The following is a 20125-nucleotide window of genomic DNA, read 5'->3' as shown; positions in this document are numbered from 1 at the left end:
GACAGAGATCACAAGTAGGCAGAGAGGCAGGCAGAGAGAGAGGAGGAAGCAGGCTCCCCGCTGAGCAGAGAGCCTGTCTCGGGGCTTGATCCCAGGAGGCTGGGATCGTGACCCGAGCCGAAGGCAGAGGCTTTAACCCACTGAGCCACCCAGGCACCCCCCAAAATGCATGTTTTTATACCTGTGTTAAAGTAATTACATGATAAGACCCTTCCTCCAGTAAACTCAGAATTGGTTATGGCTAAATTCAGGTAGAATAAAGGACAGTGTTCACCCTCAAGGTAGGAAAGAAGACCAAAAGAAGTGATGAGAGTTCTGTTGTCTCAGGTCCCCCATTTTTTTTTAAGTTGGCTCCATGCCCAGTATGGAGCCCACTGTGGGGCTCAAACTCATGACTGTGAGAATAAGACCTGAAATGACATCAAGAGTCGGATGCTTAACCACCTGAGCTCCTTTCAGGAGGTGCTCCTTTCGGGCTCCTCCGGATGTGAATGTGTGTCACTTTGGCAATTGCTTGCGGGAGTATATGTCTCAGTATGATTTTTTGGGCCCCCACGAAAGGAAACATCAGTAACTTATTAAAAAACAAGTTTTGAAGGCTGTGAGGCAAGTTGTGAGGAGTGGCAGGGTGGGGTTTCAGGGCCTGGGACAGAACTTTTTTTTCTTTACCGATAAAGAGCAGTGGTTCATTTATCTGATATTCTACTTGATAAACTTAGATAATGTCTTAGATGTGATAAAGTACACACACTGCCTTAATTCACTTTCTTTTGAAGTTGTTGATAGTGGGATTCAACAATTTGAAGGCCTAGTCATTGGAGCTCACTTAGACAATTTTGCCAAGTTTCAAGTAAAAGCAAAATTAGGTAAAAGATGCTGGCAAAGTACTGTGGTTGACACGAAAAGTAAATATGTGTTTGCATTTAAAAGAAAGGATGTTTAAACATTTATTTATTTATTAACATTTATTTTCTTTTTATTGTGGTAAAAATAACACAACATAAAACACACATACCAAAACGAGCACATGACATAAACACAGAGCATAAAAATTTCCATCTTAACTGTTTTTAAGTGTACAGTATAGTAGTGTTAACTATATGCACATCATTAGGCAACAAATCTTTAAAACTTTTTTATCTTGCAAAACTGAAACTCTACGCCAAGTAACTCTCCATTTCCCTCTCCCCCAGCCTCTGGGAACCACTTTTGTACTTTTCATGAGTTTGACCACTTTTATCTCCCAAATTCAAATCATGTAGTATTTGTCTTTTTGTGATTGGCTTATTTCAGTTAGTAAAATGTCGTCAGGTTGTCCCTGTTGTAGTATGTGATAGGATTTCCTTCTTTTTTAAGCTGAATCATATCTCATTCGAAGTCTATACCACACTTGCTTTCTCCATTCATCCATCAAAAGACAACAGGTTGTTACTGCCTCTTGGCTGTTGGGAGTAATGCTGTAGTGAACACGGGTGTAGAAACAGCTCTTTGAGATCCTGTTTTCCACTTCTTGGATATATACCCAGGAGTGGGATTGATGAATCATATGGTGATTCTGCTTTTAATTTCTTGAGGAGCCTTAATACTGACTGGCTTTCCATAATGGCGGCATCATTGGACGTTCCCAGTGACAGTGCACAGTGGTTTCAGTTTCCCTGTGTCCTTTTGGGTACTTGTTATTTCCTTCTTGTTTTCTTTTTTCTTCTTTTGAGAGTGGCCATCCTGATGAATGTGAGGGGAATGTTTAAACATTTTTGAGGGGTTTCGGATAATTCCCTGAATTTGAAGTTCTAATCTTTTACCTCCTTAGGCTGTCTGTAAATAATTACATATGTGGACAATGGAAATACTTGTTTTCAGCCCCTGGAGTTGCATACAGGGCCTTTACCAATAATAATAGATGAAGGATTCATTAGTTTGTCATAATAATAATGACTCTGTCAGTTTTTGCAATGTGCCTCACATTGTTCTAAGTGATTTACGTTGATTGTTCTATTTAATTCTTCCATTATCCCAAGGAAGTAGATGCTACTATTATAGTATTCTTACAGTATCTATTTATATACGTGGAACTTGAGGCACTGAGAAGTAATGGCCCAAACACAATTGGGTATCAGGCAACCTGAAGCCAGAGTCTGTGCTCTTTACCTCTCAGTACCCTGCCTTGCATATTTTTTTAAGCTTTTAAGGCATTGAATAATTTTAGACTGAATTTTTCTTGAGAGATTTTAGTCCATGGGCAAAATTTTCCATTAAGTTGATAAAATAAAAATGGGGAATTAAGAATATTCCCAAAGTTATGATTAGATAATATGAAAGGCTTTTTTTAAAAAGGAGACAGTCAGAAGTAAGCCTTAAAAGGAACTGTTTTTTTTTTTTTTTTTTTTAATTCAGTTTTAGAACACCCCCTATAGATGAAGTGTGAGAGTAGAGCTCTTCAGTACCATCGTATCCGTCTTCTACCTCAGTTCCCTGGATTTTTGTCTTCTGACACTCATTTCGCTGCTGGATTTTTAGTTGTTAGTTTCAGATTGATCCCCAAAATGTACCTCCACACTCACCACTGGTAACACCTCCCTGACTCTTTAATTCTTAATTTTAGAAGGAACGAAGTTTATTTATTCTCTTGTTTTGATGTGATGGTGATTGTCCTCTTGTATAAATTTTGTGACTGCATCAGAGGGCAACTCTTTTTTCTTACGATGAGTACTAGTCAGAAGAAGGGGGGTGGGATTATTTGAATAGATCTGTATTTTTTTTTTTTTAAGATTTTTATTTATTTATTTGACAGCCGGAGATCACATGTAGGCAGAGAGGCAGGCAGAGAGAGGGGGGAAGCAGGCTCCCTGCTGAGCAGAGAGCCTGATGTTGGGCTCAATCCCAGGACCCCGAGATCATGACCACCTGAGCTAAAGGCAGAGGCTTAACCCACTGAGCCACCCAGCAGCCCCTAGATCTGTATTTTTAAAGAAAAAACTATATTCTTTGGGATTAAATCTTGTTTTATTTTGGTTTGAACAAACTTAATGAGACAACTGTATTCTAATATACTTTTTAAGAAAGGCATAGCTCAGGGGCACCTGGGTGGCTCAGTCAGTTAAGCATCTGACTCTTGATTTCCGCTCAGGTAGTGATCTCAGGGTTGTGAGATCGAGCCCCATGTCGGCACCCTGCTGGGTGTGGAGCCTGCTTGGGATTCTCTCCCTCTCCCTTTGCCCCTCCCCCAATAAACAAATACATAAATAAACAAATGCATAAATAATAAAGAAATAAAAAGGCACCGCCGAGTAATAATACAAAAAGAAGAGGATTTAGTACACAGAAATTTTTGATTAATTTAGAATTTAGAGCCTGAAATGTGAACATTCCTTGACAGTGAATCTGAAAGCAGAGCCAAGTCTACATTCTGATATCCATTTTTCAGTGCAAACTATTAACATAGTTTTCATTTGAAGAAGATCAGAGGCAAGTACAAGAATCTTCAAAGGAATGAATCTAGCCGGAGATTTTGTCCTTCATTGCACCTTTTCTTTTCCTTTTGCCTCCAAAGCATCTTCACTACTCCCAGGGTACCTCTTCGCTTCTGGAACACCCTCACTGTCCCCCAGAGGCTTCAGATTATGTTTTATATGGAGAACCATTTCAGATGTTACAGATACTTAAAGTGAAAGCCCTCCAACGCCTTCTTCCATTTGTTCTTCTGGGATATTACCAATTTGCTAAGATTTCTTTTGTAATGTCTGCACCTAACTTGTAGGAAGCTACTTTACAGGATTGGAAGTAGGAGAGGAAATAATAGGTAAGACTGTGAAGTGTTTTGTGTCATCGCAGCCTTTCATCCATATGTTTTTAGACCAGAGCTCTGTAAACCAAGGCCCAGTGCCAGAATCATTTTGCTAAAGAAAGTTCTATTGGAACACAATCACCATGCCCTTTCTTGTGTTGTCAATGGCTGCTTTTATACCTCTGTGGGATTGCTGGGAGTCACAGTAGAGACTGAATGACCTTTGAAGCTGAAATATTTACCTATCTGGGCCTTTAAGGAAAAAACCGGTTCACCCCTGCTGTTCTGTGAAGGAGTGAGAGCTGAGCAGGTATCCCCTTGGAGGAGGCATTGCCTGGCCCACCTCTCCTGGACCATCAGCACACAGGAGACCTCCACTCTCCCCTGTTATGTTTGCCCCTATGCTCGTCCTCCCTGAGGAAATGCCAGTCACTTCCCTGCAGTCCCTATCATAGCAGACAGTCAAGTGCACGGGTTTCGTTTCAGAGAGGAAAGTCTTCAGGCACAAATGCTACATGTTGGGAGCTTTTGTGGTTCTCATCTGGGTGTTCCTTGTTTTCCTCCGCATCCAGTCGGCAGTCCCGTCTGAGCTCCCTGACCCTTGGGGTGATTAGTGGTTATGGTCTTTTGAGTATCTGTTTGCTCGTAATTCTTATACTATGCCTGTGATGTGGACATCAAGTCTGTGCCTTTTGGCTTCCTTGTAGCAGGCGGGAAGAAATTCTCTGCCTCGTGTTTCCTTCCCTCTGCCCTGAGTACTAGCTCCTGCCACTTGCAGAGCCCCTTGAGCTCTTTTGCTTCCTGAACCCCTTCCCTGAGTGTAATCGTAATGTTGTAATTTTTTGCTGGGAATCAGTGTTCCTTCTGTGTCAGGCGCTCTGCTCAGCACCTTGAAATCTGTCTTGAAATCTCGAAATCTGACTTGATTTTCACAGCAATGCCATAAAGGTATCCATTGGTGCAACCCATTGCCGTTTCATTCTTGAAGAAGATAACTTCAAAAAACTGCTGACTCCTACAGAAAATTGTTGAACCAGCACTTGAATCCAGTTCGACTCCTGTCTTATAATCATTGTTCTAGCGCCTCCTACAGTTTAAGTACAGAGCAGTTACCATCACTGTGTCCCACAGGATTTCCTGAAATCTGTACCAGTGTTGGAGGACGCAGATAGATACTGTTGAATACCTCAACTTGATCTTGAAAGAAGGAAGTCTCTCATACCGGTATCTCATTTCTGACAAAGTTCTTGGCGCATCGATGGCATTCAAGAACAGAAGCATTTAAGACAATATTAGAAAAAGATGTGCTTGCTTTTACTTGCGGAAGGTACAAGGACTGCTTCAGGATCGCTATGAAGTCATATTCGTATTTAAGAGTCAGTTGCTCTTGGAGCATCTGGCTGGTTCAGTTGGAAGAGCAAGTGACTCTTGATCTCAGGGTCATGAGTTTGATTGAGCCCCACATTGGGTGTGGAGATTATTTTTTAAAAGTTATAAAACTTAAAGAAGGGGCAGGTGCTTTGTCACATGGGATATGATCCTAATGCCTTTATACTTGTCATATGGACTGCTCATAGCATTTGAGAACTGCCACTGCCTAATGTGCATTTCTATTCAGAACAAGGGGCTGCGTTAGTTTTTGTTAGCTTTTCCTTTCTTGGTTTTAGTCCTACGTGTTTTTGTTTCTGTTTTTATTTTAAGATTTTATTTATTTATTTGACAGACAGAGATCACAAGTAGGCAGAGAGGCAGGCAGAGAGAGAGGAAGGGAAGCAGCTCCCTGCTGAGCAGAGAGCCCGATGGAGGGCTCGATCCTAGGACCCAGAGATCATGACCCGAGCCTAAGGCAGACGCCTCCATGCACTGAGCCATCCAGACTCCCCTTAGTCCTACGTGTTAAACAGATAAGGAAACTCATCAAAGTTGTTTCAAATATGTAGGTAGAGAAAGAACATGTACAAGTTGATGTTGAATACCAAGCATAGCATGTATGCTCAGGCAGAACATCTTCCTTGTGGCAGGGGTATTCTTTGAGTTTTTTTTTACAAATACTCCTGTGACACCATCCCTACTCTCTCGAAGCTTAAAAATGGAGATGTTGTGGCTGCACACATCACGTAGGGTCTGCAGAAGACCTAGTTGCCCTTTCCAAGAAGATGTCATTACATCAAAGTGAAAAAACATTGAATTTCTCGTTACCCTAGATGAGAGATATTTGTATTCTCCATCATCTTCTCAATGAGTGTGTTTTTATTATACGCTTACTCCCTTCTTAAATGCATTTCAGACACACCCTGCTGAGTATGGATTACTTTTTTCTCCTATCATGAACAATAGCCTTATTTTGGGATCTTTAAACTACATTGTTTACAACCTAACACCTGTTGCTTTGGTGACATGGTCTGTTTGGTTTCTGTGGAATTAAACTGGCCACAAACCATAATGGTACAGAGACAAGTTGAGGGATTTCTTTTTGAGGTGTTGAGAGATTTCATTCCCCAAAAGCAACCCTATCCTGTTCCATAGCTGCCCTTGTACCATAAGTCTGACAACAGCAAAAGACAACACCAAGATCCACGCTTATCTTACCGCTCCAAGGCATCAAGATTTCCTTTCCAACCAGCAACAATAGCAACAACGACTGCTACACAAAGCACCCTCTCAGAAGATAGGAATTTCATTTTTTTAAATTTCTATTCCAAACAGCACTCAGTAAATTACTTTTGAAAGACTGGAGTCCAGCAGCATTGCGTCATAGTTAAGAGCACAGACATTGGATCCAGAGTGCCTGGGTTCACATTCTGGCTCAGGCACATGTTAGCTATGTGATTCTGGGTATGTTACCTCTTGTCTCAGTGCCTTGATTCTCTCATCTGCCAAATAGGTTTCATATTTGTAAAACACATAAAGGAGTGCCTCGCACTTAGTGTTTATTAGAGGCATTGATATGAAATTTTAATGGGTGCATCTAGGGACCATTGGACTGGACGTCGGGATATTTGAGTTTGAATTTTTTTATTTTTAATATTTTTTTAAGATTTTATTTTTTTATCTGAGAGAAAAAGGAAGAACCGGAGGAGGGGCAGAGGGAGAGGGAGAAGCAGTCCCCCCACTGAGCAGGGAACCCAGATGCAGGGCTCTATCCCAGGACCCCTAGATCACAACCCATGTCAAAGGCAGATGCTAAACTGACTGAGCCACCCAGATGCCCCAGTGTTTGAGTTTTAGTCTTTTTTTTTTTCTTTTTTTGCAATTAACTCATCCATATCTTTGTAAGGAAGTTCCAGCCATCATAGGTTAATCAGTACATATTTACATGTCTGTGATATTTATAAACAAGGAGGCTGAACCAACTGGAAATTAGGTTTTTCTCAAAGTCTAATATCCTTTAGGTTTGTATTGCTTAATACCCAATGATATGTTGTCGGTAGATTCCTCTCAGTTTTATTCTCTCTCATTCACTATACTGAGCTTTTTTTGGTGAATAATTTGGGGCTAAATATTAGAATGAGGGAATGAGGAATAGGATCACTAAAAATCAAGTTGACAGGTCATGAGTGGCTTCCTGTGGGTCATTGACTTGACCACACCTTCTTGTGGACACAAGGAATTCTGAGGGGTGTAAGTTCCTATTCTCGAGAAATACACAGTTGGAACAAAAAGAGGCTCATTCAGTAGACACAAACAATAAAGTATGTTGAGTTCTAAGAGAAAGACTCACCTGCAGATGAGTGAGAGATGAATTAGTTACACCCATGAGGACTTGGCCTTGTGGGCTCTGGGCAAGCTTTGTTGAAAACACGATCAAGGAGGCACATGAAGAGGACCAGCAGGAACGATAATGCTGCTTTCTAGGAATTTGGAGTAATTCAGGGTACGTGTCAGAAAAGGGAGTGCGCTTGGGATAGGGGTAGAAACTGACCTAAGACTGTGGGAAGGGATAAAGCCGAGGTGGGATTTGGAAGAGCTTGGCAAATCCTTGCCCTCGATTATAATCAGATTTCGCCCAGTGAGACATAGTGCGAGCTCTGGTGGAGTGACAGGAAAAGCGCGCAAGGAGCTGTGGTTGATGTCTCAGAAATTCACTTCTTAGACAATTTTGTGCTTTAAAAAAAAATGACTTCCGTTATTATCTTTCTTCCTCTCCTCCTAGTATCTGTAAAACATAGGAATTGTTGGCAAGGCAAAGTTTTCCTTCGGCTTCTCTGGGTGAATGGCATGTTCATTTTCACACTCTTGCATAAACTGAGGAAGGTTGTTTTGTAATATTCCCAAACTCAGGTTTAGGTCTTAGAGTGAAGGTATTTAGTCATTGATGACATCTTACAATGTCTCTCCGTTCTGTTTTCAGACGGATGAACAACATGATCTATGATTTTATTTCCTATAGTTCATGGAAATCTTACAGTGTTACAAAGTACACATGATTGTTCCTTTTTTATATTTCAGTAATCCTAGAGTAGTAAAGGTAAAGCAACTAGTTCAAGTTCACACGGCTAATGAATGGCAGAGCTCTAATTTGGACCTTCATCTACCATTTCTCTTCTCTTTCTCCTCTCCTCCTCTGCCTTTACTCATTCATTTCCAGGTGTCTTTCTAAACCCTATGCAAGCGGTATGTTAAGGAAGGACATGCAATGGGCATACAATATTTTTTTCCACCTTTTATTTGAGATGAATATGCATAGGGCCTAGTGTTGAGTCAAAAGTTGTGGAATTAAGGCAAGAAAGGAATGTCCATGTTTACAAATTTGAGGGAAACTAAGGTGTAGGATATGTTTTGTTTAACCTGGAAAAAAAAAAAGCTGAATAATTTCACCTCCATTTTACAACACTGTTTTCCTGCCAGTCTGTTTTTTATTTATTTACTTTTTTTTGAGAGAGAGCGAGAGAGCGAGGACATGAGTTGGTGGGGAGGAAGAGGGAGAGAGAGAATCTTAAGCAGGTTCCATGGTCAGTGTGGAGCCTGATGTGGGGCTCAATCTCACAACCCTGAGATCGTGACCTGAGCCGGAATGAAGAGTCAGTTGCTTAATGGTCTACCTAGATGCCCCCCTGCTAATCTATTTTTAGTTTAATTCAAAGGTCAGTACAATCTTGTGGTTAGATATATCATTGAGAGAGATGGTTGGTACCTACTATAAGCTCAGTGGCTCACCCAATACACGTCACTGGGTGATGAAACCAGAGCGTATGGTCTTGGTCTCCAATCGGTAGACAGTGCTTAGACTTTATGAGTCTGCCTGCTTGTAAGTTTCCTACTATTCTTTTCATGCTTAAAGACAAGCCGACATCTCTTTGCATGTGGGAACTAAGCCTGAGCCTCATTGCGAAAACACAACAGCCTGTGCCAGTATACTATTATGGCTCTTGTATACTCTGTGATTCGCAGAATTTAATCCTATAGAACCTGAAAGAACCAAATATCAAAAAGACTTGCTATATCCTATCTTCCACCTCATATTTTTAGAAGGTAGAAGGGCAGCAAAAAGGCAAAGCACGTGCGACTCTGGCATAATCCTGTGTGTGAAATTGCTTTGCTAAGAGCTGGGTGTGACCGTTAACTGGTCATTAACCATTAACCATTAACTGACCATCCTACCTCAGGACGCCACAGGCTCCATGTCACAGGGGACTTGCCTCCTCTTTGGGGGTCTGACACCACCATTCCTTCTCATACTTTTGGGCATCCTCTTTTAGAGCTTGAGGCAGGTTCTCAAAATGTCACCAGTGATCTGGAGATCTTTGAAATTTGAAGGTAAATGTGAAATTTAATAATGGACAGACATCATTTGGCCGCATGTCTTGTGATAAAGAAGGAGGTCAAATGTTTTAAGGGAATATGAATGAAATGTATTTGGACTGCGCCCCCTTTTATAAAGTGACTCTAGTGACAAGTTTTAAAGAGATCTTCAAAAAGTATCAGAGCAATCCCTTGGGAACAGGTTTTAGTGTCCTTAGGTAACTTATTTTGAAGTCTAACTTGGGATTCCTTACAAAAAACTTAAAAAGTCTGTCCATTGATGGGACTATGACTTTTTTGCTAGCGATATGTAATCAGTTTTTGTTCCATATTACAGAATCCCAGTTAAAGAGACAATTTCAATTTCAGGTAGAATGGGCAGAAAGTAGTGAGGAAAAAAGTAGCATTAATAACAAGACAGAGAAAAACAAAACAAAAACAAAAAAACAAAACAAACACAAAAAACAAGAAAGAGAAAGGACTGAAAGGGAAGTTGTATCGCTGTATGGAAAAACCTTTACTACGAAACAGTAGAGGGTTTTCTTACTTTTTTTATAATTTTGATCATTTAAATCAAAAATACTACAGGTTATTGGCTGCATGTTTTTAATGCTCTGTAATTGTGTACCGAGCCAAATGCCATTATTTTAAAATCACTTAATGTTGGAAAACAATTGGATAAACCCCACTTGGAGTGCCCTGTGGGTCATCTCAAGCCATTTGGTTCTGTTAACAAAATTAAAACAATTGGGGGAAATATACAAATGCTTTTAAATGGGTTTTACAATTTTATGATGTCTGTATGTGTGAAAAAGAGGACGACTCTTAGGCACGACATAAAGCCAAATGCATCATTCCCGTGTATGAGTGATGTGCGTCGGGAGTAAGGATTTGACATATATTTTTATTTTGAGATGCCATGCTAATTTACATCATTCAGCCCTTTTACTGCCAAACTGTAAAAGTCCATTAAGTGACTGAAAGGAATACACAAATTATCCACTGGCACTCCAGGCTGGAACTTCACATACACCCTGTTATTCTCTCCGCCAGCTAGCTGCAAGATTCTATTAAGCGGTAAGTGAGAAAATTGTGTTGCCTACAAACTAATTGTACAAAAAAGTCTAAAATAAGTAATCAGAGCCCAAGACTTTCTGAAAAGCTGCCAGGAGATATTATAAATTGCTCCATCATTCTTGTCAGCCTGCTTTAAAAAACCAGAGTTTCCACGTTCATCTGGTTCCCTCTGCAACAGAGCTCGCTTCCCCAGCTCTTGACAAAACTGGGAAGATTCCAGTCCTGTCCTCAGTAGCAGCCTAATTCAGTCCCTGGTGCCGTCTAACAAATGTGTCCCAGGAAATGGCAAGCTGTAACCCAAGAAAACTCCCTGTGTGAAATGAGGATCCTTGGCTTATGAACAATTACTTCTGTATCCTCCTGATGGACTGTCCAGTGTTCACATTTCAGGTGCCCACCGTTGCTATTGCTGTCGTGTAGGTTCCACTTTTCTTGAATCGAAGGAAAACAAGGGCCCGGTAGAGATCATGTGGTCTCCTGGGAATAATGTCTTTGAGCCGGTACCAAAACAGATGTAACATTATTATCCAGGTGCTTGGGGCAGCACATTTTTAGGATAAAATGGTTATTTTGTTGTTGTTGTTGTTGTTGTTATTGCATAGAAAAAGCACCAGGGAAGGTAGTTCAAGGGCAGAATCTGTGTAGACTCTAACATGGATCAAACACTTTGTTGGGTGGGCGATCATAGCCAGCAACGATGAACTAAGTAACTCAATGGGAGGGCTTTGAAATGAGAGAGGTTTTCCTCCAGCGCATAAGTTCTTTAGAATAATGTTGATTTGTTTTTCAAGATATAAACCAGTGTTACTTAGTGAAATCAAGGTTATCACTCATGTATGTCAGAACTAATTTATTGAAATTTGGCTGGAGGATACCTAATTCATCGTAAACAATTTCTATACACTTAAGCTGAAAATATATCATTTGTGAAAACATTCAAGGCCGCTATAATTTCCATCCGTTCACAGTGAAATTTTTATAAAACATGTTTTGTTGCCTGTAGTTTTGGGAAGATTCCTTACCTCAATATAGTTATGTATTCATTTTTCACAGCATAGTTCAGTCATTCCACTCCTAGGTTGAAGATCCATTGACTTTACTTTTTTTTATTATTTTAAAGATTTTATTTATTCATTTGAGAGAGAGCAAGCACACCAGCAGAGGGAGAGTTAAAGAGAGAGGGAGAAGCAGGTTCCTGCTGAGCTCCGAGCCCGACCTAGGGCTCTATCCCAGAACCTGGAGAACATGACCTGAGCCAAAGGCAGAGCTTAACCATCTGAGCCACCCAGGCACCCCTTCCTTGACTTTCTTAGGCATAATGTCTGCATTTGTGGGAATGCATATGTGTGTGCTAGTTGTGAATCCAGAACCACCGCCCCCCACGCTAAATTGTATTGTTCTTTGCTTACATGTCTTATCTCCTCTGTAAAACTGGGGACTTCTCAAGAGCAGGAACCACCTCTTTCTATCCCAGCCCAGCACATGATCCACAATTGCAGGCTCCTGGATCAGCACCAAGGATCAAGGAATGAAAAAGACAAAGGCTCTCCCTCGGGAGTTCATTCTGAGGCACTATTAAAAATGTCTCTGCCTTTATGTTTCCTTTTGTCATTGAGGAATTCTGGAATGTAATGGTTAGAAAGGAAACTAGGGTACTTCTTTGTATGTGATCTGAAGCTCTCATGTGGTAATTGTACAATTTTCCTTCTGTTTTTTGAATTTAAAATCCTTACATAATCATTCTTAGACGAGTCATTCATAGATTTAGCTATTATCATTTCATCGCTCCGAAATATTTTCTCCAATGTGGCTCCAGTTCTGAGAGCATCTACTTTGTAAGTAACACTAAGTACTATAACAAGATAAAAATTAACCCTCTTAGTGGCCTCTGTCTGTTTTTTCATGTTTTAAAACATTTTCATGTTTTATTTTCCTTTTATTCTTATCCTATTCATATCAAGATGCACTTTATCTTCTTTAAAGTCTCTTACATTTATTTATTTTTTTTTATTTTCACATTTTGCTCCCCAGAAGACTTTGAATTTTTTTTTTTTTTTTTTTTTGGTTTTCCCTTCAACGATCTCTTTCTGTTTTACCATGCATTTCCATTTTTGTCAAAGCTACTTTTCAAGGTTTTGAAAAATTAATTAGGCTTCCTAATACTTTTTTTTTTTTAATTTGTGGAATTGTTTTCCTAGTGTTCTTAATATTGCTTCCTGATGGGACAGCTGGCACCTTCACCTTGTGGACATTACTACATTATAGCACCATAATTGGTGTTCATAGCAATGACCTTGAGATATCAAGGAAATATAAGTTTTTTTGAAGCATACTATTTTGCTTATTTACTACTTTTTGGAGGAAGATTTTTCTCCTGTATAAGAAAATGGTCCTTGCCTCCAGGATCTTACCATCTAATGGGTAATATGCATGCAAAAAAGGTATGACAAAATCCAGCGTGTCTGTATGTGATGAGAGTACACGAAAAGATATGAGAACCAAGAACTCATTTTCTGCTATGATGGTCTGAGAGGTTTTCATGAAAGATTTGAATGGAATTTGAGTTGAACAGTGAGCCTTGGAAGTAATTTTAAGAAGAAAAGAGGGGTAAAGATAGATCATTCTCCAGAGGGAAGTCTGAAGGACACAGCAAAAAATGAATAAATTGACTTGGCTGCATCAGAAAGTTCATATAAGGTGATAATTGTAATATTGCTAGATAAGTAGATGGGTGTCATACTGGAGTGGTGATTTTGTTTGCTAATCTAATAGTCTGTATTTAATTCAACAGACCATAGAAGTAGTGATTTTTTTAATTAAGGTTTTTTGTTTTGTTTTGTTTTTGTTTTTTGTTTGTTTGTTTTTTAAATTAAGCTGTCCTCAGAAGAGGTCAGCAGTCTGGATTCCAGGGGTATGGAATGGAGGCACAAAGCCCAGTTAGGAGATAACGGCTTTAGTCCAGGTGTGAGCTTACACACGCCTGCCTGCTCAAGGTTCCTGCCTGATGTGTGTTCTCATGGAGGCTGAGCATAGAATTTTCAGAGGAAGAGGAACCAGTCTGAAATGAAAACTGATTTTTTTGTGGGGTGGGAGGGAGATAGTGGGTCACCCTGGTAGAAGTTTCCAACGTTGGGTGAAAAATGTGGGTGATGCTTTAGTACTGGAAAGTAAGCAAAGTGAGGACTTCATACTGACTTTCCAGGTAAAAAGGGGGCAAGAAATGCTATTTGGAAGCCATTTTTTCCCCCTAACTAGTTATTGTTCATCTCTTACTAAGAAAGCAAAGACCGAGTTTCTTTTTAAATAAGAATAGGAAGAGGTAAGTGGAGTGGAAAGTTCTGGTAGTAGAATACTAATTAACCCCTAGGAAATTACTAGCAACACTCCCTGGATGGGAAATACATTTTCAGTGATGGTTAAAGAAACTCAGCAGTGAAAAATGGTTCATCTAAAGTTCAGACTCTAAATCCTTTTATTCTCAGCCATGACCCAGCCAGGCTGCTTCCCTTTGACTTATCCTTAATTTTCTGGGTATTAGTAACATCTCTGAAGAAGGTGATGGTGTGTGCCTCTGTTGATGCAATTAATAATTATCTTATTATTTAACCTCTTATGTTAAAAAATAGTTGCTTTTATTATTATACATGCCCTGAGTTAGAATGCTAAGTGAGCCAAATAATTTTGATAGGCTTATCTCAAGTTATAATGCACAGTTTTTAAAAAAATGGATATTTCAGTCATGCATACTTAGCCAATTTGCAGTAGTTATAAGTGGTTAGGTATTACTTCCTGTTGGATTAGCAGTTGCTGAGTAGTTGAGTCTTGGTACAATCCTGCAATCCACTAATGTGATATTTAATGAGGAGACATCAGTCTGGAGAAAGGTAGTCAATATAAATCAGTGTTTACAAAGTGTGATTAACTCTGAAATATTTCATCAATGCTGTGGTCCCAGACAGACTCTATGCTAATTACTAGAATCTGTGCATGTTTCAGGGGACTTAGACGGACCCTGAGTATTGCAAACATGGAGCAGCAAAATTGCAATTATGCTCGGACCGTCTCTGATGACAATTTATGCATTTGGTGTGATGACCTCCCCCTTCCCAAGAGGGCAATAAACAGAATGCATTTTCATTAAGATACTAATGCACTTAATCACAAGGGGAAAGGGTTAGGAAGTAAGGAAAGACCTCCAAGCACTGTGTGACAGAGCTGATAGGGGAGAGAGGCTTTATTTTAAAGGCAGCTTCTTTATAAAGCTGTAGGCAGCCCTAGAGCACATCCCACACACTGTCATTGGCATTAATTGAGAAAGAATTTCAAGTTAAAGTTTGGATCTTCTTCTGGCTACATATGTATCACTTCAAATGTGTAAGTAGGACCGTAAGTAATGTCAACTCTGACACTAAAAATATCGTTTGGTAGCAGTTTCTTTTTGTTTATAATACTTCCTTGGAGCTTGAGTGTTTGGAATTCATTATGCAAATGTAACAAACATGCTGATGACGACCAGCATCGTCATTGTCCTCCTTGTCCTCAATAAGAGAACTGTGTTGTAAGGCCTGGGTAAGCGTGGCCACGAGAACCATGTCATTTCCGTCCCTGCCCTCTAGGAGCTTACTGTCAGGCCCAGATTAGCCTGCTGATCATTTTTCACAGCGGGGTTTATGCTGTTTAGTGTCACAAGGACAATAAGCCTGATACATTGGAATATGAGTAACCAATAGAAATCCAGGACTGATGATACAAGAATATGATTTTGATGTTCATGCTTTTATGGAAATAATTTGCTTTGAAATTTCTTTGGGATTCTAAAATTCTGGAAGATTGTTACTTTGCATGGGTAGACTAAGCATAATGTTTTAAAGGCTAACTTTAAACTTGGTCTTTTGAGATCCTTTACCATGTATCTTCTAAATATTCCGTGCTTCTTTTTTTTTTTTTTTTTTTCTCTGAGAGAGGGAGAGAAAGTGGCAGGGGGGAGGAGAGGGGCAGAGGGAGAGGGAGTCTGAAGCATGGGGCTCGATCTCAAGTCTCAGATCATGATTTGAACCAAAGTCGAGAGTCAGACTGACTGAGCCACCCAGGTGCCCCTATTCGGTGTGTCTTACGCGGTTGCCACAGAATGTCCAGCTTCGTGACGTTTGTGACATCCTAACGAGTCTCGTGTGACTTGTGCTTTTGAGAAGGGAGGCGGACGTAACAGAGTAGGCATTGCCTTTGGGGTGCTCACGTTTCGTGGGTCTTGAGAATCTAACTGCTTTTCTTCCAACCCTGTGTTTTAGGTAATATAGAATACAGCTGCCCTGCCACGAATGAATGTGAAATCACCAAGCGCAGACGTAAATCCTGCCAGGCTTGCCGCTTCATGAAGTGTTTGAAAGTGGGCATGCTGAAAGAAGGTAAGGCGTGTTGTGGGGGGCCTGTGCTCTCGGTTGGGGACGGGGGAGGGGCGCGTGCAGGGAATCACGGAGACACTAGAGAAAACCAGGAAAAGATGGGGTCACAGTAAGCACTCCGAATCCGATGGCGGAATACATCTTTACGCCTGAGTTTTCTGATATGTCCTGGCTAACTGCATGATATCAACAGGAAGGGACAAGGTAGGAAACATCTGATGTGCAGCGAAACCCCCCAGGTGTGCTTGGTAATTCTGACTCTTTTCATCTTTATGAGTTGCAGAAGGCAAAGGACAAAGGACACCAAAAGGCTAGTCCTTGTCTTTTTGTGTTTCTTCTCATTTCTAAGTTTGCAGGGAGGTTTTCCCCTTCACCGCTGCTAAGATGTAATTGACAAATAAGAATTGTGTATATTTAAGGTGTGTGACTTGAAGTTTTGATATACGTATGTATTGTAAGATAATTGCCACAGTCAAGCTAATTAACAGATCCATCATTTCATATTGTCACCACTTTTTAAAAAAATTAATATTAGGTTTAACACACTCCTTATTTTTTTCCAGTCTTATCCTTTGGACTCAGGTTCTTTTCTAAAAAGCTTGTAATAATGATACTAAAATTGTTGCTTTCACTCAGGGGGAACACCAACAAACACAGAATAATAACAGTGACCAAGGATTCAGTGATGGCCTGAGCTCACACAGCTCACAAGTGGTAGAGCCAAGAACCGAGCAGAGGGTCAGATTCTAGAATTCACTGACTTCTTCCACCCATATCCAAGGTCCTGAAATATTCGTATATGTCAGCATGTCCAACGAAACTAACATTTTAGCTTGGAGCTAGGAAGAAGTTATTCTTTTCTTTGGAAAGCCTGGGTAGGTTTTTTGTTTCTGTTTTTATTTTATTTTATTTTATTATTATTTATTTTATTTTATTTTATTTTATTTTATTTATTTGACAGAGAGAGATCACAGTAGACAGAGGCAGGCAGAGAGAGAGAGAGAGAGAGAGAGAGAGAGAGAGAAGCAGGCTCCCCACTGAGCAGAGAGCCCGATGCGGGACTCGATCCCAGGATCCTGAGATCATGACCTGAGCCGAAGGCAGCGGCTTAACCCACTGAGCCACCCAGGCGTCCCTTGTTTCTGTTTTTAAATGCATCCCTGTCTATATGATTGTTTTTGTAGATGTGTGTTTCTTTTTTTATGGTTTTAGATTTTACTATCTCTTTCTCTTCAGAAAATTTTCCAGAGTTTAATATAAATATGATAATTTTATGAAGTGACAAAAGTTTGAAAGAAAATTAGGCAAATTACATTTAAATGTATTGCTTCTGTTGAGTCATAACATACACTTTGTTCATGGGGTTGGCCCTATTAGTTTATATATTTGGTCTTACTGGAGATCCCTTATTTTTTAACTTCTAAATGCAAATAGATCCAAGTGTTTATTCCCTAAGAACAAACCAAAGCTTCAGCAAACCAGGAATTGGCATTCCCAGATCTCATAATTTTTCCTGGTTTGTTCTTAATGGAAGAAAGGTGAGTGGATCACTTATATTTGGGGATATGGAATTCATGCCCCATTTCTCCACCCTTTACTAGACCACTAAGAACTAACCCCTCATTTGACGAGGAACAAAGAAGACCCTCTCAAACTCTTCTTATCTTTGACTCTCCTCTTCCCCTGGAGTGGGGTGGGGGGGGAGCTATAAACAAAGAGTGTATGACTTTATAATTAAGGCCTTATAAAAACATCACACAAGATATATTGTCAAGTAAAAAAATAATAATAAAAAAATGAAGGGGCACCTGGGTGGCTCAGTGGGTTAAAGCCTCTGCCTTTGGCTCAGATCATGATCCCAGGGTTCTGGGATCGAGCCCCGCATCAGCCTTTCTGCTCAGCAGGGAGCTGGCTTCCTCCTCTCTCTACCTGCCTCTCTGCCTACTTGTGATCTCTGTTTGTTGAATAAATAAATAAAATTAAAAAAAAAAAGTACAAGTTCACTAGTCATATGATTCAATGTATATATGAGTTTAGTTTTATATAAGAATATGTATTTGTATTAAAAATGTATAAACATGTCTATTTTAATAATTCGTATTAAAATATCTGTAGAGAGAAAAAGGAAAAAGAATGGTACGAGGGAGATGTGCTTCGTGATGGACTGTACATGGAGAAGTGGAAGTGGGATAAATGAGGATTGAGGACAGTGTGACACTATGAGTGCAACAAGGAGGGGACATATGAATACAATGCCCTTTCCTCCGCACAGCCTTTGGCACCGTTAGGATTTTTCATAGTTGATATATTTTACACTTATAATCCACTTGCTAAATATTTATTAAGTTTCTCCTGTGTGCCAGGCACGATTCTAGGCTCTAGCGGTGGGGCAGTGAGAAAGTCAAATATGGTTGTTCTTGCTAGAGAAAACTGACATGGAAGAGCCAGTGGGAGAGTTTTGATAAAGGAAGAAATATGTATAAAAACCTAACCATAATGACCCAACCCACAAGAGGAGGAATTTTCCTTTGAGATAGAATGGTGGTGACAGCTTACTCCTTTTGAGGTTAAAACTTTGTCTTGGTAATTGCCTTAAATCCTGTTGGAGATAACAAACAAAACCTCGTTCACAGTAACGTGATAAGTAATTGATGGTCCATTTCCGGTTGTTATATTGCCACTTAGGTGAGGTGTAGAGACTCACACTGAACTTAAAGCTCATTCAGAAACCGTTAATTAGAAGTTGGGAATTGAGGAATAATGTTCAAAGAACAAATCCATTTTTTAAAGTGTTATAAAAGTAATATATCAATTAGCACTTTGGATTGATGCGTCCTAGATGTGGATTTTATTTTCAAAAACTAAAGTACATGGAGATGTGTTTCCATTTACAGGTTGATAGAATTTATTGACTAGTTTAATTTTACTACTACGATTTTTTCACCTCTTTGCACTCCCAGGTTTATGGATGAAGTGAAAACAGAAATAAAGTGTCCCTTAAATAATTTCCCCCTAAATAATTTCCCTCATTGTGGTTTTTAAGCAGGAGCACTCTGGAAGGTGGTTAGAGTGACCCAGGAGGTGTGAACTGTGTTTAATTAAACAATATTGGTGAAAGAAATGGGCCGGTGCTTATCTGTAATTCACACCTCTTCAGTTGCTGTTATCAAGCCTTTAGAGGGTCTGTTTTCAAGGGAATTGCTGCTGTTGCTGATATACTCAAATAATAATTTATTTTCCTTTACTTCCTTATGCCCACTTTGATGGGAAAATGCCAGTTCTCTAAGCCCCTCCCTGCAAAAGGATGGCTATGAGTAAATACGGAATATTCCTTTTCTTTTGTACTTAAAAATGTAGTGAAATATTGCACTGCACCCTGCATATAAATACACAATTATGTTTGGCCATCTCCTTGGCTCAAGACTGGCCTCCTCAGCCTGGAGAGAATGATACTGTCTTAAATGTATCTTTATGGATGGAGAGGGATTTCGGTCCCGTGCAGTATGTCAGGGATCATGATGTAGTAAATCTATTCAAATGTAAACCTGTTCAATTCAATTACCAGTCCATAATAAAATTTGCTGCTACAACCCCCGTGTTGACCACAGCAGTCCATGCAGGCTGATGGCACAGCAGGCCTGGAAATTGACAGACAAAATCTATTTAAACAAAAAACAACATTAGTTATAGAATCTGAAATGAAATCAGATTTCAACAGCTTTGATGGGAACCTTCTTTCCTTTAACAGGTATTTTTATTCAACTAGCCAAATACATCTTCTATCAAGGGCTGCCTGAGGGAAATAAAGAAGTTTTCATGAAAAAGGTGGTTTATAGAAAAAGGAGACTTTACTCTTTTAAAAACGATAATCCCTAGTTTTATCGACTGATGTTTCTACTAATGATGTAGGGTGCCAAAGGGAAGTGATGGCTTAGTGGGCAGATGAGTCCGGTTGCATCACATTGTGCATCGTTAAATTCTTACAGGCTATGCCTTCTCGTTAGCCAGTGCCGGAATTATGTCTGAATGAACTACATCGGATTTTAACATTAGAATTTTTTTTCAAAAGACTTTATTTATTTATTTGTCAGAGAGAAAGAGCACAAGTAGGGAGAGCTGC

The 20125-nt window shown here is 39.8% G+C and overlaps 1 protein-coding gene across 12 annotated transcripts in view; it reads left to right on the top strand.

Moving 5' to 3' along the window:
* The window catches only part of ESRRG (estrogen related receptor gamma), a 618606-nt gene that overhangs the window by 447113 nt on the left and 151368 nt on the right, over positions 1 to 20125 (top strand). For all 12 annotated transcript variants that reach the window (XM_032872917.1, XM_032872920.1, XM_032872921.1 and 9 more), the window contains one exon: positions 15892 to 16008. In XM_032872917.1, the coding sequence (XP_032728808.1) occupies positions 15892 to 16008 (117 nt within the window). The remainder of the gene's footprint in view (positions 1 to 15891; positions 16009 to 20125) is intronic.

Source organism: Lontra canadensis, unplaced genomic scaffold, assembly GCF_010015895.1.
Source record: "Lontra canadensis isolate GAN:19392208 unplaced genomic scaffold, GSC_riverotter_1.0 scaffold46, whole genome shotgun sequence".
NCBI lineage: Eukaryota > Metazoa > Chordata > Mammalia > Carnivora > Mustelidae > Lontra > Lontra canadensis.
Note: the sequence above shows the minus strand (reverse complement) of the source record. Positions and strands in the feature narration are given on the sequence as shown.